The sequence below is a fragment of the Trachypithecus francoisi genome, unplaced genomic scaffold (genome assembly GCF_009764315.1).
Source record: "Trachypithecus francoisi isolate TF-2019V2 unplaced genomic scaffold, Tfra_2.0 Lachesis_group5, whole genome shotgun sequence".
In the NCBI taxonomy this organism is placed as follows: domain Eukaryota; kingdom Metazoa; phylum Chordata; class Mammalia; order Primates; family Cercopithecidae; genus Trachypithecus; species Trachypithecus francoisi.
This window is the reverse complement of record NW_022681470.1, coordinates 63129413-63154131: the sequence shown is the minus strand read 5'-3', so window position 1 is coordinate 63154131 and position 24719 is coordinate 63129413. Positions and strand designations below refer to the sequence as shown.

The window sequence follows — 24719 nt, the reverse complement described above, 5'->3', positions numbered from 1 at the left end:
AGCCCCGGACGGGGCCCCAGACCCCCGGCCGGGGCACCTCCCTGTACATCAAAGGGGATCAAAGCCGGGGAGGGACAAGCCACCCGGGCACAACTTTTCTTGTCCTCCCGCCCCTCCTCCCAGTTGTTTTGTTTTTGGTTACTAGCTTCTCTTGGCAGCAAAATGTTGGTGGCGGGGTGAGGGGCGGCAAATCTGCAGGAAAAAGCCTGCTCGGCACGGGACACATCCAGGAAAACAATGTGGTCAGCTGAAGCAGGAAACGGGTTAGAGGATAGGGTCGGAGCCGGGAAAACCCGGGGGCGGCGAGCGGAAGGCAGCCGTCGCCTCCCCCAAGCTAGGGACGATAGTGACTATAAATGCCACCTCCAAAATTTTTTTCCCACCCAAGCCCAGATATCCCAGATATCGCACCCAATCCCAGGCTGGGGATGGGGGGAGGTCGGTGAGGTCGCAGTCCTGACTCCTCGCACCAGGCGGTGCCCGACAAGATCCTGCCCCGGACCAGGCCCAGGAGGCGGGAGGGACGCAAGCGGGAGCGCGGAGCCCGGCGTCTAGCTCCCCCGCGTGCCGCAGCGGCGACCCTTCCTACTTGGTCGTTCCTTTTCCTCCGAGCGCCAGGAGGAGGAAGCTCCCGCTAGCGTCTCCCACTTCCCGCGGCTGGAGGAAGGGGCCACACTGAGGGAGCAAGACAGGGAGCAGAGTCGGCGGGGTTCAGGCGGGCGGAAAGCGGGAGGCGGGTGTGAGATGGGGTCCTGAGGCTGGAAGGGAGCCCGGGGACAAACGGAGTTGCACACGCTGGCAAGGCGGGAGCGGGCAAGGAGAAGGCTGCCTTAGAGGTGAGGTGAATTGGGGGACGATCATGGGTCGCGATGTCGCGTGAAGCGCAAGGATGTCAGGAACTGTGGGGACCGAGATATGGTCTAGGAAAGGGAGTGGGCGAAGAGAAGTCCATCGGGGCGGGCCGGGGGGTGGGACTGGGGGAGAGCCCCGGAAGCTGAGCGAACACTCATCCTCCTGGATCCTAGGCTGGGACCCGGGCTGTCCGCCAGGGCTGGGAGACAGTGGAGGAGGACGGTCGATGGTTACGCGCAATGCCAACGACGACCGCCCCACGGTGGACCGCGGCTGCCCGTGTGCGGAGGAACGGGAGAGGCGGCTGGGTGCTGGCTGCGCTGCGGACCGAGAGCCAGGACGGAGTCCCAGGCTGTACAGTGATGGGCGGAGAAACTCGCAGTACTGAGAAGTATTATGGGCTGTACTGGGAGATTTGGAGGGGGGGGGGCGGTCTGAGGGATTCCGGGCGGCACCGCTAAGGCGATGCCGCGAGCAGCATCCGCGCCCTCTCCCTCCCGCCCCAGCCCGGGTTTGTTCAGTCAGGGCTCCAGCCCGGCGGCCGGGAGGAAGAAAAGGAAGAGGGAAGGAGCCTTTACCTGGCTCTGACGCGACGGGTCCCAGGCCCCCGGCTCCGCGTCCCACTCAGAGCTCTCCTCCCCTCTCTTCCCCGCCACCCGTTTCTACGCAGACCGCTGCCCCAGTCCCTTGAGGAGCCTCCGCCAACTCCGCAGGACCCCGCCGGGAAGCAGAGCCCACCCCTTTACCAATCACCGCCCGTTTTCAATCGACCGATGGGGCCCATAGCCAATAAGAAGAGCTGATCCCGAGAGGCCCGGAATGAGGGGGAGGAGCTGGCAAAACTTGGAGGTGTGACTAGTACTGCCGAGGCGTGGTCACAGATTAAGCTCCACCCGGAGTTGTCGAACCCCTGAGTAGAACTGATGGGCGGGATTAAGATGGAACCGACGACCAAACACAAACTCTTGAGCTAAGGCATGGCCAATTGGGCCGGGGTAGAGAGGAGGGGTGTTGCGGGTAATTTTAGCCAATAGAGAGTAGAGACCGGTGGGGACTGTAAAACCTCTTCCAATAAGAAGCGGGAAGGGCGTGCCTTGCCACTTTCACTAGGGCAAAGGGAGGGTTTGCCGAAACCTCCCGAAACCGGCCAATGAGATCGGAGGCGGAGCCAAGCTCAGCCAACCAGAAAGCCGAACTGATCTCAGCACCGTTACTGGGCGGTGCCTACGGTCTTCAAGCCACTAAGCTCTCGTCAGGGGAGGCCCCGGAGCCTTCCAATGAGGGACTGGGGCGAACTCTAGTTCTTCCAATCGGTGCGCGGCGCTGGCAATTCAAACTGATACCAGGTTGGAGAGGCCGGGAAAGCGGAAGACGGAGCGAAAACCAACGTGTTTGGTGACAGACCTCAGCGCCGACTGAGCCCCCAAAGCGACTTCAGCCCTGCCCCACCAACACCACCGCGCGCCCGGGAACAGCCGCTCCGGGAAGAGACCTGAGGGGACTGCGGGGGGCACGAGGGACAGCTGAGAGGAGGGAAGACGCGAGAGAAACCGCGCGAGCACGCTGAGGGCCGGGGGTTGCCAGGAAGGGGGGCCCGCGGACCCGCAGAGCGGAGGAAGGTCCAGGAGAGAGGGGCGGGACGGAGGAGAACCCGGGATCGCCTGGCGGAAAAAGCGAAGGGAGTTTCTGAATCCTGTGAAGAGAAGTGGGAAGGGACGCTTAGCCCGAGATCCGAGAGCAGGGAACGGGAGCGCTCCGCGGGAGGGGCTTAATGCTGGGAAAGGGGCGTCTTAAAAGAGGAGAAGCTTTAAATAAGACAATCGGAGAAGGCTGAGGGAATTGCTATGAAGGGGCAGGGGCTGAAGAGTAGAGGACTCCTTTAGACAGCAGAAAGGGAAAGCTGTTGAGAAGTTCCCTTCAAACCCCACCTGCCTCCTCTCCAATTCAAACTCCACTCCCTTCTCCAAAAGTTAAAAAGGAAAGCCAAGTGGCCGCGCTCCCCTGTTCCTACTCAATAAATACTTCTACTCCGCCACTGGGAAAACAGAAAAAAACTAATTTCCTTCCCAATATAAGAACTTAGAAAAGCTCGAGGTCTCGCAACTTGAATTTTAGCCTAGGGGAATCAAAGTAATAGGAGCACTGCTCTTGTTTCCTTTTTCAAAATCTCACACCTCATCCTTCCTGCGACGCCATGTCTACCAACATTTGTAGTTTCAAGGACCGGTGCGTGTCCATCCTGTGTTGCAAATTCTGTAAACAAGTGCTCAGCTCTAGGGGAATGAAGGCTGTTTTGCTGGCTGATACTGAAATAGACCTTTTCTCTACAGACATCCCTCCTACCAAGTAAGTCATGCTAGTGGCGGGCAACGGTAGCTTTTAACTAAATGGGAACACTTATGGCTTGGATCTGTGGGAGTCAACAAGGAGGTTATCATTTCGGTGTTCCAGCCACTCCCACCAGTTTGATGATCCCCTTGGAATATATCTAAGTGGGCAGACTGTCTGGACAAAGTCTGTGGTTAAGCCAAGGTGGTCAGTCCTGATATAATGCTTCTAGTTCAATTACAGTCATGTGACCACACATCTCTTAAGTTTGATCCCTCGTTCAGTGCCCTGCCCAACCATCCTATTTCGCTGAATCAAGTCCATGACGTAGACTCTAGGTAAATTCAGGCAAAATTTTCTGTGCTCTTGGAGAGGAGTGGTCATTTAAGTTTTTCATTTCTATCCATGAAAGTTTGCACCAAAAAAAAAAAAAAAATCAGTTTTCTACCATTATTTGCAATTGGCATCCTAAATCAGATCGGTTGTTCATCAAATTCAGTTTTCTTTCCTCAAAACTCTCTCTCTCTGAAAGAGATGTAAATAGATTTTTATGGGATGAAAAATAGAGACTTAGCCTTAATCCTTATCTCCAATAAAGCCTATTTTGGACATTACACATTTGTTCCCATACTTGAACCCTTTTAAAATCTGTTTGTGGCCGGGTGCGGTGGCTAACGCCTGTTTTCCCAACACTTTGGGAGGGGGAGACGGGCGGATCACCGGAGGTAAGGATCAGCCGGGCCAACATGGTGAAACCCTGTCTCTACTAAAAATATAAAAATTAGCTGGTTATGGTGGCAGGCGCCTGTAATCCCAGCTACTTGGGAGGCTGAGGCAGGAGAATTGCTTGAACCCTGGAGGCGGAGGTTGCAGAGAGCTGAGATCGTGCCATCGCACTCCAGCCGGTTGGTGGGGGGGAGGGGGCGGACAAAAGCAAGGCTTTGTCTCAATAAATAAATGAATAAATAAAATGTTTGTTTTCAGCCACTAACTGCTTTCGGGTGTAGAGTCCTTAAGAATTTGCCTCCTATTTGGTAAAACAGCCATTTTATTTGACTCAAATAATCCTTTTTCTAGCTCTAAATAATACTTTCCCTTTCCATAGTCAACATATATGTGCCCTACGTGAATCTTCAAGATTTAGTTCTTTATTGAAATTGTATTATTAAAAGGAAAGTAATTATCCAAAATATGAGTGGACAATTATTCTCTAAGTCTTTGCATATAGATCCAGAGGAAGCAGGCTAATAACCACAATTCATTTTAAATGAGTTTCATGATAATGATAGAAGTTTTATAAGTTTTTAAATTTACCCAGGTAAAGCTGTGTACTCTTCCTTTCTTGAAATCTTTTCTGAATTGATCTAAGTGTAATCATGCCTAACAGCAAAGCCAAAGGCTCTCATCTATTGCAGAGATAAATGGGTTATTTTAAAATCTTACCAATTTTTTTAAATTCTAAGTTAATATTTGACATGTGTGTGTGTGTGCATCATATATGTATTTCAAAAAAGGAAAAACACTAGAAAATAAATAGTAGAACCTATTGCTACAAAGTTCTGAGATTCATTGTCCACTGCTTTTTCTTTTTAGTAGCTCATACACAAATTTAAAATATTAACCCATTCATCTTTGCAATAGCTATGGTAAGTAATAACACAGTCATAAGGAAAGCTAGGTGAATTGTTACAGGTTACACCCAAGTCTAGAATAGAATCAGGTTTTTCCTATTTTCTGCTCTTCTTTGTAGGGGTTAAAATAGTAATGAATTAGCGTGCTAAGATGTGTGTGAATCAATGAACACATAACAAATTTTTAAATGGAAAACTTGTCAGATGTTTATGGTGAGCTCACAAATCTGAACTGACTCTTTAAAAATATACTATAGTTCTATGTTAGCTTTCAGCTCTTTGGATTGACAAAATTTGTGCTAAATCAAGCGTAGAATTACTATCCGATTCAGCAGTTCTGGGTTCATATCCCAAAAGAATTCAAAGCTGGATCTTGGAAGAGAGATTTGCACACCCATGTTCATTAACAGCATTATTCACAATAACCAAGAGGTGGAAGCAATCCAAATGTCCATTGACTATACAGATGAATGGATAAACAAAATGTGGTTTGGGTACCTATAGTTCACCTATTCGGGAAACTCTGGTAGGAGGGTCACTTGAACCCAGGAGATTCATTACACAACAGTGTGATTATATTTAACACATCTGCTCTGCACACATAAAACTTGCTAAGTTGGTAAATTTTGTTAATTTTTTGCCACAATTAAATTTTTTGTAAAGTACATTTGACTATCTTTTTATACCTTTCTCTCTCCAGCGCAGTGGACTTCACTGGAAGATGCTATTTCACCAAAATCTGCAAATGTAAACTGAAGGACATCGCATGTTTAAAATGGTAATTTGTGGCACTATTCTGGATAGCCCTGGGTTTGGAAGATGGATATTGACACCAAAGCATAGAGAAAGATTCAGTGGGCTGCAATAAGCACTGGTATAAAGCATACAATGAGCCACTGAAAAAGCATTTATTACTTAGAGCTATTTTTTAAAAGGGTTTTGTGATGCTTCACATTAGTATGTAATTTTAAAATTTTCAAAGTGTATTCACAGTATCCGCTTCAATTTTCAGAACAAGGCAATGTAGGTTAGCGGGGAAAAACACTTGGATTTACAATAATAAAAATGATGTTTGAGGTCTGACCCTACCCTTACTCTCGATGTGATCTTGAATTAACTCCTTAAGCCTCTAAACTGCTGAACCTCTGTTTTCTTATTTAATTTCTAGGTTATTATTTTTTCTTTCTTTGTTTTTAGAGGGGTCTCATACTGTTGTTCAGGCTGGAGTGCAGTGGCATGATAATAGCTCACTGTAGCCTTGAACTCCTGGGCTCAAGTGATTCTCCTACCCCAGCCTCCTGAGTAGCTAGGACTACAGGCAGGCACCACTATGCCTGGCTAAGTTTTTTATTTTTTGTAGCAATAGGGTCTTGCTATGTTGCCCAGGCTGATCTCAAACTCCTGGCCTCAAGTGATCCTCCCTCCTCAGCTTCCCAAAGGGCTGGGATTACAGGTGTGAGCCACCGCATCCTACCTTAATTAATTAATTAATTAATTAATTTTTAGTTTTTTTTTTTTTAGAAGGAGTTTTTGCTCTTGTTGCCCAGGCTGGAGTGCAATGGCACGACCTCAGCTTACTGCAACCTCCACCTCCCAGGTTCAAGTGATTCTCCTGCCTCAGCCTCCCAAGTAGCTGGGATTACAGGCATGCACCACCATGCCCAGCCAATTTTTTTTTTTTTTTTTTTTTTTTTTTTTGTATTTTAGTAGAGACAGGATTTCTCCATGTTGGTCAGGCTGCTCTTGAACTCCCAACCTCAGGTGATCCACCCACCTTGGCCTGCCAAAGTGCTGGGATTACAGGCATGGGCCACCACGCCCAGCCATTCTGTCTTATTAAGATAGAAATTTAATAATCTTCTGTGTTTACCTTATCAAGTTATTGTAAAGATCAAATATGAATGTTAAAAGGCTCAATAAACTATAAATTACAACACAGCTGAGAGCTATTACTATAATCTTTTGAGAAGTAGACAGACATGTTGTTATTTTTATTTTAGGAGGAAAAAAGTTGAAATTTTCTCATTTAGATGGGGTTTCTATTATAAATGACAATCCTAATAATTTAAATTGGCAAACTCTTCTTATGTACTATTTTATTTCATTCCTTTATTTAAGCTATACTTATATCGAGGAGCCAGTATGTGGTAGTTGTTGTTACAAGGACTGGAAATACAACAGAATCTAGATGAAGTCACTGGCCTTTGGACATTATTTTCTTTCTTTTCCTTTTTTTTTTTTTTTGAGACGGAGTCTTGTTCTGTTGCTCAGGCTAGAGTGCAGTGGCACGATCTCTGCTCACTGCAACCTCCGCCTCCCAGGTTTAAGCGATTCTCCTGCCTCAACCTCCTGAGTAGCTGAGACTACAAGCACGCACCACCATGCCCAGCTAATTTTTTGTATTTTAGTAGAGACAGGGTTTCACTGTGTTGCCCAGGCTGGTCTCAAACTCCTGAGCTCTGGCAATCCGCCTGCCTTGGCCTCCCTAAGTGCTAGGATCACAGGTGTGAGCCACTGCACCCAGCCCACCTGGCTAATTTAGTATTTTTAGTAGAGATGGGATTTCACCACATTAGCCAGGCTGTTCTCAAACTCCTGATCCACCTGCCTCAGCCTCCCAAAGTGTGGGATTACAGGTGTGAGCCACCATGCTTGGGCAACAACTTTTTTTTTTTTTTGAGACGGAGTCTTGCTCTGTTGCCCAGGCTGGAGTGCAATGACACGATCTCGGCTCACTGCAACTGCACTCCGTCTCCCGTGTTCAAGTGATTCTCTCACCTCTGCCTCCCGAGTAGCTGGGACTACAGGCACACGCCACCATGCCCAGCTAATTTTTGTATTTTTAGTAGAGACAGGGTTTTGCCATGTTGGCCAGACTGGTCTCGAACTCCTGACTTCAGGTGATCTGCCTGCCTTAGCCTCCCAAAGTGCTGGGATTACAGGCGTGAGCCACCACTCCCGAGCAACAACATTTTCAAAAGAAAACCAAAACAGGAAATTTTAATCATATATTTTGTCTAACCTAATGTATCCAAAATATTATTTCAACGTGTAACCAACATAAACTACTAATGTAATGTTTTATATTCCATTTTTTGTTCTTACTCTTTGAAATCTGGTGTACATTTTACACTTAACAGCACATCTCAGTTCAGGCCAGCCCCATTTCAAGTGTACAACAGCCACATGTGGCTAGTCGCTATTATTCTTGACAGCATAGACCCGGACCTTGGTATGGAGAAGTTTTTATTTTTGTTTTTGGCTATTGAAGGGATTTTAACCAGGGAACAGAATGATCTGATGTAGCCACTAGAATGTTAGCTCCATGAGAACAAGGGCTTTGTTTTGTTTACCACTGTATTCCTAGCACCTAGAGCAGTGCCTGACAGATAGTAGATACTCAACAAATGTTAGTTAAGTGATGAATCAATGGATGAATGAATGAATACAAGTGGTAATTAAAGCCACGGAATTTATTCTTGCAATACATTGCATATATAGGACATGACATGACAAATATCTTGCAATATATTGCCTATATAGGACATGACAAATAACTGTCAGTCCTAGTCCAAAAACAACTTTTGTTTTCATTTGTTTGCCTTTCAGGCAAGTTATAATTAGAAGACATATTTTGGGTGGGATAGTACCTTTTACAGTAATCTTTATTGGGTCTCATAAAAATGACTGACTCACAAATCTCACAGAGTAAGATTAAGCTTCAATAAGAATTTTTACAACTCAAGGTATAAACAGTTCATGTTGCTATTTTTTTTAAGTACTAGCTAAAACATTCCCTGTAGGTTCACTCTATTTAATATGTGACTAGCTAGTTAAAAAAAAAAAAATTGTGAAAGAGTGAGGTACTTATAATCAGCTAGATAATTCTGAAAACTGTAAAAACTTTTGCAACTTTCTCTAGAGGCTGTAGATTGCTTTATTTCTGAATTCCTTCAAAAACAGAGACTAAAATTAGAGCAGCCAGATTGTATTTGGTTTACAGGGACTCATGCTGTCTTCCTACCTCTCCATCTGTTGAAACAGTTTTTAGGTGCTGGCATGAAACTAGAACATGTAAGAACCCAACTTGCCACAGTCCTGGGATAGCAAAAACCTTTACCCACAGAACTGAGTTTATTTATTTTGTCTATACAGCACATCAATTTGGGTGGTTTATAGAACAAATCACAACATTATGGCATCTAGAAGCTAACTTCTGAAGGGAGAATGCATAAAATAATACTAGCAGGACAAGTGTGGTGGCTCACGCCTGTAATCCCAGCACTTTGGGAGGCCAAGGCAGGTGGATCACCTGAGGTCAGGAGTTCGAAACCAGCCTGACCAACATGGTAAAACCCCGTCTCTACTAATAATACAAAAATTATCTGGGCATGGTGGCATATACCTGTAATCCCAGCTATTCTGGAGGCTGAGGCAGGAGAATCACTTGAACCTGGGAGGTGGAGGTTGCAGTGAGCTGAGATGGTGCCACTGCACTCCAGCCTAGGTGACAAGAGGAAAACTCTGTCTCAATAACAACAACAATAATAATAATAATAGCAAAGAAATGTGAGAATATGTTACTATTATTCACTTAAAGACTGCTTTCCCACTTGATGGTAGAACTGCACCCCCATCCCATCCCAAAGATCCCAGCAATGAAAGTTGTTAGGAGGAAATGAGATCTAAATTATATGGTCTATTTATATAAGCATATGAAAAGACTTATCTGGCCAGTTATTACATGGTATCTAGTAACATTTACTTTCTTTTCTAGTGGGAATATTGTAGGTTATCATGTGATTGTTCCATGTAGTTCCTGTCTTCTTTCCTGCAACAACGGACACTTCTGGATGTTTCACAGCAAGGCAGTTTATGATATTAACAGACTAGACTCCACAGGTAAGAAACAATTGACTTCCACATTCCTGTAACATTTCTCTATCAATACCTGAATAAAATTCCCAATAGATCATTTCGGGATTCCTTTTAGATCTTCTTAACTGGATCAGCTAGAGTGAAACTTCAATTCTTTTTTCCTAGACATTCACTTATGAAAACTATTAGGCAAAATTCATCGTCATTTCTATGTTCATCCTTGTACTTAAGGCCTCAAACTTGGCTGAATTTCTTGGTCTTTTAAAATGAATATTATAATTGCTCTTAACTGCTGTCTTAATACATATTCTGACTCCAGAGAATTTTTGAAGATTTTAGATTTGATAGTCAAATGTGTGTGTCTGTGTCTGTGTGTGTATCTGTGTGCGTGTAAGAAAGGGAGAGGCCAGGCTAGGGCAGTGGGAGTTGAGAGGAGGAGGACTAAGCAACCTCTGTATCTAGTGATGCTTCAGAATAAAAACAGACCCAACATCTATGTTAATACGTTATGACAGAATTTTAGTCAAGGGAAATATTTAACACCAAAGTATAAAGTATGTTGTACAGGTGCAGTTGGAGATATTGTGGGTTCAATTCCAGACTACCATAATCATAAAGCAAGCAAATATCACAATTAAAGCAAGTCACACAATTTTTTGGTTTCCCAGTGTATATAAAAGTTATGTTTACAGTATATTGTAGTCTATTAAGTGTGCAATAGCAGGACCTTTAAAAAACAATATGCATACCTTAATCAAAAAATACTTAGTCAGCCGAGAGCAATGGCTAATGCCTGTTATCCCAGCACTTTGGCAGTCCAAGGCGGGAGGATCACTTGAGCCCAGGAATTTGAGACCAACCTGGGCAACATGCTGAGACCTCATCTCTACAAAAAAATACAAAAATTATCCCGGCATGGTGGTGCATACTGTCGTCCCAGCTACCCAGGAGGCTGAGGTGGGAGGATCACTTGAATTTGGGAGGTAGAGGCTGCAGTGAGCTGTGATCATGCCACTGCATTTCAGCCTGGGCAACAATATGAGACCACGTCTCAAAAAAGAAAAAAAAAAATGCTTTATTGCTAAAAACTGCTAATGATCATCTGAACCTTCAGCAAGTCATAATCTTTTTTGCTGGTGGAGGGTCTTGCCTTGATGTTGATGACTGCAAACTGATCAGGGTGGTGGTTGCTGGAGGTTAGGATGTCTGTGGCAATTTCTTAAAATAAGACAACAATGAGGTTTGCCACATGGATCGACTCTTCCTTTCACAAAAGATTTCTCTGTGGCATGTGATGCCATTTGATAGAATTTTACACATAGTAGAACTTCTTTCAAAATTGGAGTCAATCCTCTCAAATTCTACTACTACTTTACCAACTATGTTTATGTAATATTCTAAATCCTTTGTTTTCATTTCAACAATATTTATAGCATCTTCATCAGAGTAGATTTCACCTCAAGAAACCATTTTCTTTGCTCATCCATAAGAAGCAACTCCTCATCCATTAAAGTTTCATCATGAGATTGCAGCAATGCAGTCACGTCTTCAGGCTCCATTTCTAAGTGTAGTTTTCTTGCTTTTTTTTTGTTTGTTTGTTTTTGAGACGGAGTCTCGCTCTGTCGCCCGGGCTGGAGTGCAGTGGCCGGATCTCAGCTCACTGCAAGCTCCGCCTCCCGGGTTTACCGCCATTCTCCTGCCTCAGCCTCCCAAGTAGCTGGGACTACAGGCGCCCGCCACCTCGCCCGGCTAGTTTTTTCTGTTTTTTAGTAGAGACTGGGTTTCACCGTGTTAGCCAGGATGGTCTCGATCTCCTGACCTCGTGATCCGCCCGTCTCGGCCTCCCAAAGTGCTGGGATTACAGGCTTGAGCCACCGCGCCCGGCCAATTTCTTGCTATTTCTACCACATCTGCAGTTACTTCCTCCACTGAAGTCTAAAACCTCTCAAAGTTACCCCTGAGGGTTGGAATCGACTTCTTTCAAACTCCTGTTAAGGCTGATATTTTGCCCTCCTCCCATGAATCAGGAATGTGCTTTTCCAGAAGATTTTCAATGTACTTTGCCCAGATCCATCAGAAGAATTACTATCTATGGCAGCTATAGCCTTATGAAATGTATCTCTCAAGTAATAAGACTTGAAAGATTAAATTACTTCTTGATCCACAGGCTGCCAAATAGATGTTATTTTAAGGCATTAGAGCAACATTTATCTCCTCAAACAATGCCATCAGAGCTCTTGGGTGACTAGGTGCATTGTCAATGAACAGTAATATTTTCAAAGGGATTTTTCTGAGCAGTAGGTCTTAACAATGGGCTTAAAATATTTAGTAAAACATGTTGTCAACAGATTTGCTGTCGTCCAGGCTTTGTTGTTTCATTGATAGCACACAGGCAAGGTATATTTAGCATAATTCCTAAGAACCGTAGAAATTTCAGAATGGTAAATGAGCATTGGATTCAACTTGAAGTCACCAACTGCATTATCTTCTAACAAGAGATTCAGCCTGTCCTTTGAAGCTTTGAAGCCAACTATTACTTCTCCTCTCTAGCTATGAAAGTCCTAGATGGCATCTACTTCCAATAGAAGGCTGTTTTGTGTATATTAAAAATCTCTGCTGGATGCAGTGGTTCATGCCTATAATCCTAGGACTTTGGGAGGCCGAGGTGGATGGATCACCTGAGGTCAGGAGTTTAAGACCAGCCTGAGCAATACAGTAGAACTCTGTCTCTACTAAAAATAAAAAATTAGCTGGGCGTGGTAGTACATTCCTGTAATCCCAGCTACTTGGGGGGCTGAGGCAGAAGAATCACTTGAACGTGGGAGGTGGAGTTTAAGTGAACCGAGATGGCACCATTGCAGCAATAGTGAAACTCCATCTCAAAAAAAAAAAAAAAAAAAGGCCAGGCGCAGTGGCTCATGCCTATAATCCCAGCAGTTTGGGAGGGCTAGGTGGGCGGATCACCTGAGTTCGGGAATTCAAGATCAGCCTGACCAACATGGAGAAACCCCATCTCTACTAAAAATGCAAAACTAGCCGGGCATGGTGGCACATGCCTGTAATCCCAACTACTTGCTACTTGGGAGGCTGAGGCAGGAGAATGGCTTGAACCCAGGAGGCAGAGGTTGCGGTGAGCCGAGATCACGCCATTGCACTCCAGCCTGGGCAACAAAAGTGAAACTCCGTCTCAAAAAAAAAAAAAAGAAAGAAAAGAAAAATCTGTTGTTTAGTGTAGCCACCTTCATCAATGATCTTAGCTAGATCTTCTAGATAACTTGCTGCAGCTTCTACATCAGCACTTTTTACTTCACCTGCACTTGTATATTGTAGAAATGGCTTTTTTTCCTTTAACTTTATAAACCAACCTCTGCTAGCTTCAAACGTTCTTCTACAGTTTCCTCGACTCTCTTGCCCTTCATAGAATTGCAGAGAGTTAAGACCTAGCTCTGGATTAGGTTTTCGCTTAAGAGAATGTCATGGCTGGTTTAATCTTCTATCTAGGTCACTAAAACTTTCTCCATATCAGCAATAAGGCTGTTTCACTTTCTTATTCATGTTTTCACTGGAGTAGCACTTCTTATGTCCTTTAAGAACTTTTCTTTGCAGTCACAAGTTGGCTAACAATTGGGCATAAAAGGCCCAACTTTCAGCCTGTCTCAGATTTCAATATGTCTTCCCCACTACGCTTAATCATTTCTAGCTTTTGATTTAAAGTGAGAGACATGCGACTCTCTTTCACTTGAACACTTAGAGGTCATTGTAGGGATATTAACTGGCCCAATTTCAATATTGTTGTCTCTTAGGAAATAGGGAGGCCCCAGGAAAGAGAAAGAGAACAGCTGGTCAGTGGAGCAGTCAGAACACAGGAAATATTTATCGATTAAGTTTGCAGTCTTAAGTGGGTGTGGTCTTAAGTGAGTGTGGTTCATGGCACCCTGAAACAATTATAACAGTAACATCAAAAATCACAGATCACCATAATATATATAATAATAATGAAAAAGGTTGAAATATTGAGAGAACTATCAAAATGTAACAGACACAGGGTAAGCATATGCTGTTAAACTTACTCAATGCAGGATTGCCAAAACCTTCCATTTATATAAAGCCCAATATCTATGGTGTGCAATAAACTAAAACACAATTAATTGAGGTATGCCTATACTAATTATTTTAGCAAGGCCAGGCATGGTGGCTCACACCTGTAATCCCACACTTTGGGAGGCCAAAACAGATGATCACTTGAGGTCAGGGATTTGAGACCAGCCTGGCCAACATGATGAAACCCCCCTTGAACCTGGGAGGTGGAGGTTGCAGTAATCTGAGATTGCACCACTGCACTCCAGCCTGGGCAACAGAGTGAGACCCTGTCTCAAAAAAAAAAAAAAAAAAAAATTATTTTAGTAAGAAAGTACACTACCAATTCTTTTTTCTTTAGATTTTATTTTTAGCATAATTTTATTAATATGCACTTCAAATATACATTGAAAAGACATATAACAGATACACAAAATCTAGGCTTAACGACAGGGTGATATTTTACTAGATTTGCTTCAGGTCTTTTTTATTCTTTTAAGATATCAAATTACCTACTAACTCTCATTATTTTATCCCTGGAACTTATTATTACCTTGAAGTCAGTATATAACATTCTATACATGTTTTTATGCTATTGTCACATACATATACTCATGAGCAATGAAAAATATTGTTCTGTAAAATTTAAAATACTACATGCATGGTTTTGCACTTTATGTATGATTTAATATCTTATATTGATTTACATTTTCAAATGTACTTACACTGATATATTTAATTTTTAAAATTTCTTCTAAGTATACTTTACTAAAAATTGCCCTCCAAAATGGCTGTACTAATGTAGTCTCACCAGTAATGTACAAGTGTCTTATTGTGTGGCAAGAGATTATGACATATTATACTAAGTCCTATTTTTTTTCTTCTGATGATAAAGCTGGACTCAGTTTCCTAGTCTTCCTTGCAGCTAAGTGTTACCAAAAGACAATACTGGTGACATGTAAGTAGAAGAGATGTGTGGTCCTTAAGTTACAGTGACCAATAAGTGAATCTTCCCCATGTTTTATTTATCCATCTATCAACTGAATGGAGAGTTCTCTGAGGGCCATAAAGAAAGCTGAGCTTCAAGCTGAGAGAAACCGGGTTTCCTGAATGACCTCATCACTTTAAAAAAAAAAAAAAAGACCTCATCATTAAAAAAAAAAAAAAATTCTTTTTCCTTGTGTTAAGGTGCTAAGGCACTGAAATAGTAAATCTTTTTTTTTTTTTTTAATGAGACAGAGTTTCACTCTTGCTTCCCAGGCTAATGTGCAATGGTGTCATCTTGGCTCACTGCAGTCTCCACCTCCTGGGTTCAAGCAGTTCTCGTGCCTCAGCCTCCCAAGTAGCTGGGATTACAAGCATACACCCAGCTAATTTTTTTGTATTTTTAGTAGAGACGGGGTTTCACCATGTTGATCAGGCTGGTCTTGACCAGGGGATCCACCCGCCTCAGCCTCCCAAAGTGCTGGGATTACAGGCATGAGTCACCATGCCTGGCCTGAAGTACCAATTCTTTTTTTTTTTTTTTTTTTTTGAGATGAAGTCACTCTGTCACCCAGGCTGGAGTGCAGTGGCACAATCTCGGCTCACTGCAACCTCTACTTCCCAGGTTCAAGTGATTCTCCTGCCTCAGCCTTCTGAGGGGCTGGGATTACAGGCGTGCGCCACCGCACCTGGCTAAGTTTTGTGTTTTTAGTAGGGATGGGGTTTCACCATGTTGGCCAGGCTGGTCTTGAACTCCTGACCTCAGGTGATCCACCCACCTTGGCCTCCCAAAATGCTGGGATTACAGGTGTGAGCCACTGCACCGGCCAAAGTACCAATTTTTAAAGGGGATTTACATAATAATTTTTCTATTGCCTGGAGCCGCTGAGTTTTGTTATAAGACACAAGTTCTCAATGTCTAACATCTATTTACACAACAGACCAAGTTGATTTTAAGGAACTTTTCCTTTTTTTTTTTTTTTTTTGGAGACAGGGTCTTGCTCTGTCACCCAGGCTGGAGTGCAGTGGCACAATCTCGTCTCACTGCAGCCTCGACCTCCCAGGCTCAAGCAATTCTCCCACCTCAGCCTTCTCAATAGGTGGGACCACAGGTGTGTGCCACCATCCCTGGCTAATTTTTTGTATTTTTTGTAGAGACTGGTTTTTGCCATTTTGCCCAGGCTGGTCTCGACCTCCTGTCCTCAAGTGATCTGCCCACCTCGGCCTCCAAAATGCTGGGATTACAGGCCTGAGATACTTCGCCAGCTGACTTTAAGGAACTTGACAATCTAAGACGACACTAGCATTCTTAGGTTCCTAAATGCATGTTTTAGTCTCCTTTAGAACTTAAATGTATTTTTAAATATATGATTTGCCTTCACAGACCAAAAGATCATGAATTGCAAGCTAGGTTTTCAAGGGTCTTTAAATCCTCCAATTATGCTTAGATTTTTATAGATTTGATTTTTTTTTATCATCTGAGATTCAACTGTAGCTCTCAATCTCTCATTTATGGGGTCTTAATTTAAAACTTTGGTATGTTAAGAAGGCCATTTTCATGTAAGGACTTATCTGAACTCCCCTAAGTGGAATACAGTCTCCTAATTTAAGCCTCCAGTTTTATATTTGTGTTGCCCATGGGACACATTAAAGGAAGTTTCTGCTTTGATAGTATTTTTCCTGCTTTACAGGATTCAAAACACAGGGTGGAGATTTTTCAAGTTTGATTTACTTTTTAATATTGGTCAATTTTTCAAAGATAAAAGCCCCGCGTTCCTCCATTTGCACTGAATCTAATCCATAAGAAACAGATGTATCACAGGATTTCCTTCCTCCCTTCTTAACAGAGAAAGGAAGGTGCTGCTTCTGTCAGATCCAATCTCTTAGTTTATTTTTCCTCCTTTGAACCAATTGTGCTGAGCAGCTTCATGTCTCTGAGTACTGACTCCAAGAATATCAAGCTTCTGCTTTGTAACCCTAACATTGTGATTTCAAGCAAGATTTTCTAGATGCTTGTTATCAAAGCAAGTTTCTAATGGCGTCACAACTGTCCTTGAATCACCTGAGCCAGCAGTGTCAAAGGAATGCATAGACAAGCTTTATAAATTCTAGAATGTTTAAACTGAAAAGGACTCCCGGAGGTCCGTTTTCTAGGCTAGTCTTCATATGGAGACCTGATTTCCCAGGACTTTCTGGAGGAGCCTTGGGAAACCTCAGCTCAAACTTCCTGAAATTGGCAAATGCCCTCAGAGGAAAAATGGCTTCAGCCCTCCGTTTACGTTTATGGGTTCTAATTTTCACTTTGATTTTTGCCTCGCAATTCCTTACAGCTCTTCCTGTCAGCTCTTCCATGACATTTACCAGGAGCAGAACACCATTCATTCTTGGGGTGGGGGTGGGGTAGCGTTTTTTATTATAAGCAATTCAAACACAAAAAGATTATAGAAAATAATAAGATACACATCTGTATCCCTGTCAGCATCAAATACATGCTAACTTCTTGCCAGATTAGATTACAGTATCTCCCTCAGTCAAGGTAAACAGTTGATTATTTCTACTGTTTCAACAATGTCACATTACACATCCCTGTGCATGTCTCCATGAACCACCTATGCAAGATGGGCAACTGAGGAAGGGATGAGCAATGGGCTCTTCTGCAACATTATTTTAAATTCATAAAATGCAATAATCTCCAGAAGTAAAAATAAATGAGCGAAATCTAAACAAGTCAACATAGATTAACCTCAAAAACATAATGAGTGAAAAAGCCAATTATAAAACAATGTGTAGTGTAATAACATTCTATACAAAATTTAAATCCTCAAAACAATAATATATATTATCTGTGTTACATGCATTTGTAGTAAAACCATGCATGGTGTACTAGCAGTGGTGAACACTGGATTCAAACCAAATCTCCAAATGCTGGCTCATTCCATTCCACCATGTGGCTGCTATCTCAGTGTGTATGGAGTGGGTATCCTGAATTGCTGGGTCCTCTTTGTGTCCACACTGATAACTGGACAGCTTAAGATTTGTTTTTCTGGCCAGGCGTGGTGGCTCACATCTGTAATCCCAGCACTTTGGGAGGCCAAAGCAGGGGGATCACCTGAGGTCAGGAGTTCAAGACCACCCTGATCGACATGGTGAAACCCCATCTCTACTAAAAGTACAAAAATTATCTGGGCATGGTGGCACTCGCCTATAGTCCCAGCTACTCAGGAGGCTGAGGCATGAGAATCACTTGAACCTGGGAGGCAGAGGTTGCAGTGAGCCAAGATTACTCCACTCGACTCCAGCCTGGGCAACAGAGCGAGACTCCGACTCAAAAAAATAAATAAATAAAATAAAGATTTTCTTTCCTTGTGAAGTTAATTGGCTATCCTAGAGGTCAGTTATTTTCCATTTAGTGCTTTTAACTTATAATTTATATATGCCCAGAGTAATAAACTTGTCATTATCCTCTACTGTATGTTTAGTCATTTACTGTATACCCGTGCTGCATTCTTCAGTATGAAATCTGACTATTCTTTCTCACTGAAGTTTTTGATTATTCTTTTGTTTATTATAGTGACTGCTGCAACCTGGCCCTAAAGTTTAGGTTACACCTCTGCCTGTGGACTGAAACCCACTGGTATCAAGGATTGCAGTTCATATTATAACTGGCTCTGAACCCTTGCTTTTTTTCTGAATCAGAAAAATGGTACCAGCTACTTCTCTGCTTATTGAAGGGATGAGGAGACTTATTCAGGACTTTTCCCTGAACCCTCCAAAGAGGCACTTAATCTAAAAGGATCTTGTGTGATCTCCATTCTTAAACATCATTAAAATAGATCAGAAAATTATCAGTGTATAGTGATTGTGGTATAATGCAGCTGGAGGCAGGGTTTGAGTAAATGGACTCCTGAGAGCCTTTTGAGCTGTAAAATTCTAGATTTCAAGCCCTTGCTTAAAAGGATTTAAAGAATGTTTATGTCCTACCCCTTAAAAAAAAGTGTTTGCAGGCCGGGCGTGGTGGCTCAAGCCTGTAATCCCAGCACTTTGGGAGGCCGAGACGGGCGGATCACGAGGTCAGGAGATCGAGACCATCCTGGCTAACACGGTGAAACCCTGTCTCTACTAAAAATACAAAAACTAGCCGGGCGAGGTGGCGGGCGCCTGTAGTCCCAGCTACTGGGGGGGCTGAGGCAGGAGAATGGCGTAAACCCGGGAGGCGGAGCTTGCAGTGAGCTGAGATCCGGCCACTGCACTCCAGCCCGGGCGACAGAGCAAGACTCCGTCTCAAAAAAAAAAAAAAAAAAGTGTTGCCAGGCATGGTGGCTCATGCCTGTAATCCCCAACAGTTTGGGAGGTCAACGAGAGAGGATCGCTTGAGCCCAGGAGTTTGAGACTAGCCTGGGCAACATAATGGAAACCTGTATCTACAAAATAAAATTAGCCATGTGTGGTAGTACATGCCTGTAGTCCCAGCTACTTGGGAGGCTGAGGTAGGAGGATCACTTGAGCCCTGGAGGTTCAGGCTGCAGTGAGCTGTGATTGTGAACCATGATCCTGCCAGGCACTCCAGCCTGGGCAACAGAGAGAAAACTTGTCTCAAAATAAATAAAGTTTATGTCCTAGATGGATAATATCAGATAATTTTATTTGCAGTACATTCTTTAATAGCTACTCTTTTTACTGCTAATACTATGGTTTATATAAGAATATTAACAGGCCGGGCGCGGTGGCTCAAGCCTGTAATCCCAGCACTTTGGGAGGCCGAGACGGGCGGATCACGAGGTCAGGAGATCGAGACCATCCTGACTAACACGGTGAAACCCCGTCTCTACTAAAAACACAAAAAACTAGCCGGGCGAGGTGGCGGGCGCCTGTAGTCCCAGCTACTCGGGAGGCTGAGGCAGGAGAATGGCGTAAACCCGGGAGGCGGAGCTTGCAGTGAGCTGAGATCCGGCCACTGCACTCCAGTCCGGGCGACAGAGCGAGACTCCGCCTCAAAAAAAAAAAAAAAAAAAAAAAAGAATATTAACATGTAAAGTTTCATAATTTGTATTCTGAGTTATAACAGTAGTGAGCATTAAAGAATTTTATGACTTTTTATTTTCAGGTGTAAACGTCCTACTCTGGGGCAACTTGCCAGAGATAGAAGACAGTACAGATGAAGATGTGTTAAATATCTCAGCAGAGGAGTATATTAGATGAATGAAATTATGATATATATGATATACAGATTTTTTTTCTATTTAAAAATATATTAATGGGTCAATTTTAAAATTGTTAGTTTGCCAGTGATCTTTTCTGGAAAACAAAAATGGGGCGTTTGTTGATTTATTTATTTTCTGTCTCTAATTAATTACCTTAGTTTGATTGAAGCCAGTGGCATTGTGCTTTTCCTCTACTTCTAAACTTCCTCTCCCCCACCTTCTTCTGCCTAGTGTAGGTGTATTCTTAAATTCAGACAGGAGAAGATTCTTTCACATATCACTCAGTTACCTCCCAATCTGGGGGAGTTTTTCTTACAACTTAATACCAGATACCATTAATTTTACATTCCCGAATAAAGGCCTAGTGCCCACGCATATTTCAACCATGCATATATCAAGCTCAACCGAATTTGAATAGGGGATTTAAAAAACAAGTTGTTAGGTTTCCATGGGCACTGGTTCTCATAGGTTCTATTGGTGATAACTGCTTTAATATGGAGCAAGAGTTTGTGAATCAGGAAATAGAATAAATTAAAATTTAAAATATATGGAGGAATCCTCTTGACTGCTCAGCATGATGTTAGATAAATGAATTTGTCAGAAAATATCAGTGTACACTGTTTACCAATGTTATTTATTTACATTCTTCTAAAGCCATTATGGATACTGTATGATGAGAGCTAAACCTAAATAAGTTATCCTGTTCCCTAGGACTTTCTCTGTAAATAGCGAATTTTAGATGAGTAGTCTGTCCTAAATCTTAAATCGAAAAAAAACTAAAGAAGCGATTTGCTTAAGCCATTGTACATTATAAAGAGCTGTTTCGCTTTGCTTTGCTTTGTTTTGTTTTTTTAAAGCTGTGCTCAGAGCCACAAAGGAATAGGAAAGTAGGGTAGTGTTGGATTCTGGTTTTATTTAAAGCTAAAATAAATGTATCTCTTTAATATCTCAGTTGTAGGGATTTTGTCAATACCAAAGCAGACTGAGTTGTGGTTTTGCAAATAAAGTTTTTTCTAAAAATGACCATTCTTCCTTTAATTTTTTATTATACCCACTTATGATATGTAAAAGTATAAAGAAATAGTACTTAAAGTATAGAATATAAGGCTAATGTTTATTGAATACTTACCATATGCCAGATGCTGTTCTAAGTGCTTTAGACATTTAACTCCACACAACAAACCTATGAGGTAGGTACCATTATTAATCCTTTTTTTTTTTTTAACTGGTAAATCAGGTGAGACAGAGAGAAATTAAGTAACTTGCTTAAGGTAGCATAACCAGTCAGAGTGCTCAGACAGAAGACTGACTCCAAAAGCTCCTGCTCATGTGAATTATTTATGGTCTTACATAGCCAGGATACCTGCTGGGTAACTAACTACATTGTTATGTGCCCTAGATGAGGGCAGAAGTGACTGATTTGAAGGTTGAATAAACTCATGCAGGATCTTAGGTTATAAGTGACCTGAGGGCATTGAAAGAATCATTTGCCACAAACCAAGATAAAAGGTACTTCAGGAAATGCTATTACTCCCACCTGGAAAACTTTTCCAAAAGTCTTTCACACCAACCATTAACACTGACAGAAGGCCATCAAAAGAATCAATGAAATGAGTATGGAATAATTTGGTGATTTGGTTTTTTTTTTGGGGGGGGTGGTGTATTGTGTGTGTGTTTTAACCTCAAGTTCTTAGGTGGGCATAATCTATAAGAGAAAAATATATATATACTTCTTTGGTTAACTTGTTCAACTAGAGAAGAAAATTTAATACTAGAATAGGAAATGTGGCAAGTTTAAAATTCAATAGAGTTCGTCTGGTTTCCGTTGAGCTCACGCCTTCAAAGGCTATGGTTGACCGAGGGTCTCTCTGAAGAGCAAAAGCAAGACAGAGATGCACTGATTGAAGCAAGCCCCAAATGTGATTCTACTCCAGCTGGGGAATATTTCAAATTACTCACCTACCTTTGGCTAACTGGATTATGGGAAAGCCAATTCTAAACAGAAAACTGATTAATAAAGTTTTATCTAAAGAAATATATTCATGACACTAGTGTGGTTTGAGGGTTTTTGTTGTTATTGTTGTTGTTGTTGTTTTCTTTAGAGACAGGGTCTTGCTTTGTTGCCCAGGCTGGAGTGCAGTGGAGTGTGATCACGGCTCACTACAGCCTCGAAGTCCTGGGCTCAAGCGATCCTCCTGCCTCTGCCTCCCCTGTAGCTAGGACCATAGGCATGCACCACACCTTGCGAAATGACACTGGTTTGTGGGGTTTTTTGTTTGTTGTTTTTTGGTTTTGGTCTTGATTTTGTTTTTGAGAGAGGGTCTCACTCTGTTACCCAGGCTGGAGTGCAGTGATGTGATCTCAGCTCACTGCAACTTCCGCCTCCAGGGTTCAAGCAATTCTCATGCCTCAGCAGCACCCCTGAGTAGCTGGGGCTATAGACATGCACCACCATGCCCAGCTAATTTTTGTCGTTTTAGTAGAAGCAGTTTTGCCATGTTGGCCAGCCTGGTCTTGAACTCTGGGCCTCAAGTGATCCACCCACCTCGGCCTCCCAAAGTGTTGGGATTACAGGCATGAGTGTGAATCCAACACTGTTTTTTGTTTTTGTTTTTTGCTTTTGTTTTGGTTTTTTTGTTGTTGTTGTTGTTTGTTGTTGTTTTTTGAGACTGAGTTTCACTCTTGTTGCCCAGGTTGGAGTGCAATGGCGCGATCTCGGCTCACCGCAACCTCCACCTCCCAGGTTCAAGCGATTCTCCAGCCTCAGCCTCCCGAGTAGCTGGGATTACAGGCATGCACCACCACGCCCAGCTCATTTTGTATTTTTAGTAGAGATGGAGTTTCTCCATGTTGGTTAGGCTGATCTCGAATTCCCAACCTCAGGTGATCCTCCCACATTGGCATCCCAAACTGCTGGGATTACAGGCATGAACCATCGCGCCCAGCCTGTCAACGCTGTTTTAAATAAAAGCAAATTACATTCACTCTGGTAAGACCAAAGCAGAATCACATATGTGGATTTAGGATACACCTTCTACTCCTATTACAACTCCTAGGCCTAGAAGATCCATCTATTCTTTGGTCCTCTTTTAATATTTGATTCAATTCAACACACCTGTATTATTCTCCAATAGGGTGGCAAGAATTGTACAATGACATGCTCACGCTTGCCTTCAGGGAGTACATAGTAAGTTCAGGAGAGGATAGAACTCTATGAGTCCATCTAATTCACTGGATTTAGTGATTTAACAAAGGCTTGCTTAAAGTGCTATGACTCCAGAGATGAAAGAGCAATCATTCTGAGTAGCAGGGGAGAGTGGGAGTTGAGCAAGAGAGAATGGGAGTTGAGAAAGTTACTGAGAAGAAATGATACTTGAGGCAGGCTTTAAGGCAGTTAGGAGTTGCCAGCTGGGATGAGAGTTTTGAGCAGAGGGAATAGTGTAAACAAATTGATGGGAATTTAAAAGTATCTTGCTTATTTGGGAAGTTCTAAGTTGTCCCCATACCTTCCAAGATATGTAATAAGAATTAATTTGGCCAGGCATGGTGACCCGTGCCTATAATACCAGCATTTTGGGAGGCTGAGGAGGAAGGATTGCTTGAGGCCAGGAGTTTGAGACCAGCCTGGGCAAGATAGTGGGAACCCATCTCTACCAAAAAATACAAAAATAAGCCCAGGGTGATGGCACAGGCTTGTAGTCCCAGGTACTTGGGAGGCTGGGGTGGGAGGATCACTTGAGCCCAGGAGGCTGGGGCTGCAGTGAGCCATGATTGGACCACTCTGCTCCAGGCCGGGTGACAGAGCAAGACCCTGTCTCAAAAGTTAAAAAATAAATAAACTGTTTCTTAAAAAAAGAATTAATTACAAGGTGAGGTTAACAAGGAAGGTTATACGTTATGAAGAATATTCTATACGATTGTAAGTTTAGACTTGGTCCAGTAGCAATGGGGAGTTATTGAAGTTTTTTTTTTTTTTTTTTTTTTTTTTCTTTTTTTCTTTTTTATTATACTTTAAGTTCTAGGGTACATGTGCATAACGTTTATATCATGTATAACTCCCCAATGCAATCCCTCCCTCCTCCCCCCTCCCCATGATAGGCCCCAGTGTGTGATGTTCCCCTTCCCGAGTCCAAGTGATCTCATTGTTCAGTTCCCACCTATGAGTGAGAACATGCGGTGTTTGGTTTTCTCTTCTTGTGATAGTTTGCTAAGAATGATGGTTTCCAGCTGCATCCATGTCCCTACAAAGGACGCAAACTCATCCTTTTTGATGGCTGCATAGTATTCCATGGTGTATATGTGCCACATTTTCTTAATCCAGTCTGTCACAGATGGACATTTGGGTTGATTCCAAGTCTTTGCTATTGTGAATAGTGCCGCAATAAACATACGTGTGCATGTGTCTTTGTAGTAGAGTAATGATTATCTCAATAGATGCAGAAAAGGCTTTTGACAAAATTCAACAGCCCTTTATGCTAAAAACTCTCAAGAAATTCGGTATTGATGGAACGTACCTCAAAATAATAAGAGCTATTTACGACAAACCCACAGCTAATATCATACTGAATGGGCAAAAACTGGAAAAATTCCCTTTGAAAACTGGCACAAGACAGGGATGCCCTCTCTCACCACTCCTATTCAACATAGTGTTGGAAGTTCTGGCTAGGGCAATCAGGCAAGAGAAAGAAATCAAGGGTATCCAGTTAGGAAAAGAAGAAGTCAAATTGTCCCTGTTTGCAGATGACATGATTGTATATTTAGAAAAACC

The 24719-nt window shown here is 42.7% G+C and overlaps 2 protein-coding genes across 13 annotated transcripts in view; one reads left to right on the top strand and one right to left on the bottom strand.

The window, feature by feature from the left end:
* Positions 1–3610, bottom strand: part of SRGAP2 (SLIT-ROBO Rho GTPase activating protein 2) — a 255006-nt gene extending 251396 nt beyond the window's left edge. For 9 of the 10 annotated variants that reach the window (XM_033198071.1, XM_033198073.1, XM_033198072.1 and 6 more), the window contains exon 1: positions 1431–1568. The gene's annotated coding sequence lies outside the window, so the exon portion shown is untranslated. Of the gene's footprint in view, positions 1–1430 lie in introns of all 10 variants that reach the window. The other variant, XM_033198076.1, reaches the window with a different exon arrangement.
* Positions 76–21051, top strand: FAM72A (family with sequence similarity 72 member A). Of its 3 annotated transcripts, XM_033198083.1 has the most exons (5): positions 2190–3198; positions 5512–5589; positions 9589–9713; positions 10136–10150; positions 11137–11228. In XM_033198083.1, exons 1-5 carry the CDS (start codon positions 3047–3049, stop codon positions 11211–11213), a joined length of 447 nt encoding a protein of 148 aa, XP_033053974.1. In that variant the 5' UTR covers positions 2190–3046; the 3' UTR covers positions 11214–11228. The 3 variants fall into 3 exon arrangements, with proteins under 3 accessions (XP_033053973.1, XP_033053972.1, XP_033053974.1); XM_033198082.1 differs by lacking the exons at positions 2190–3198; positions 10136–10150; positions 11137–11228 and adding exons at positions 76–1243; positions 19855–21051; XM_033198081.1 differs by lacking the exons at positions 10136–10150; positions 11137–11228 and adding an exon at positions 19855–21051 and having other exon boundaries at positions 2181–3198.
* The last annotated feature ends 3668 nt before the right edge of the window (positions 21052–24719 follow it).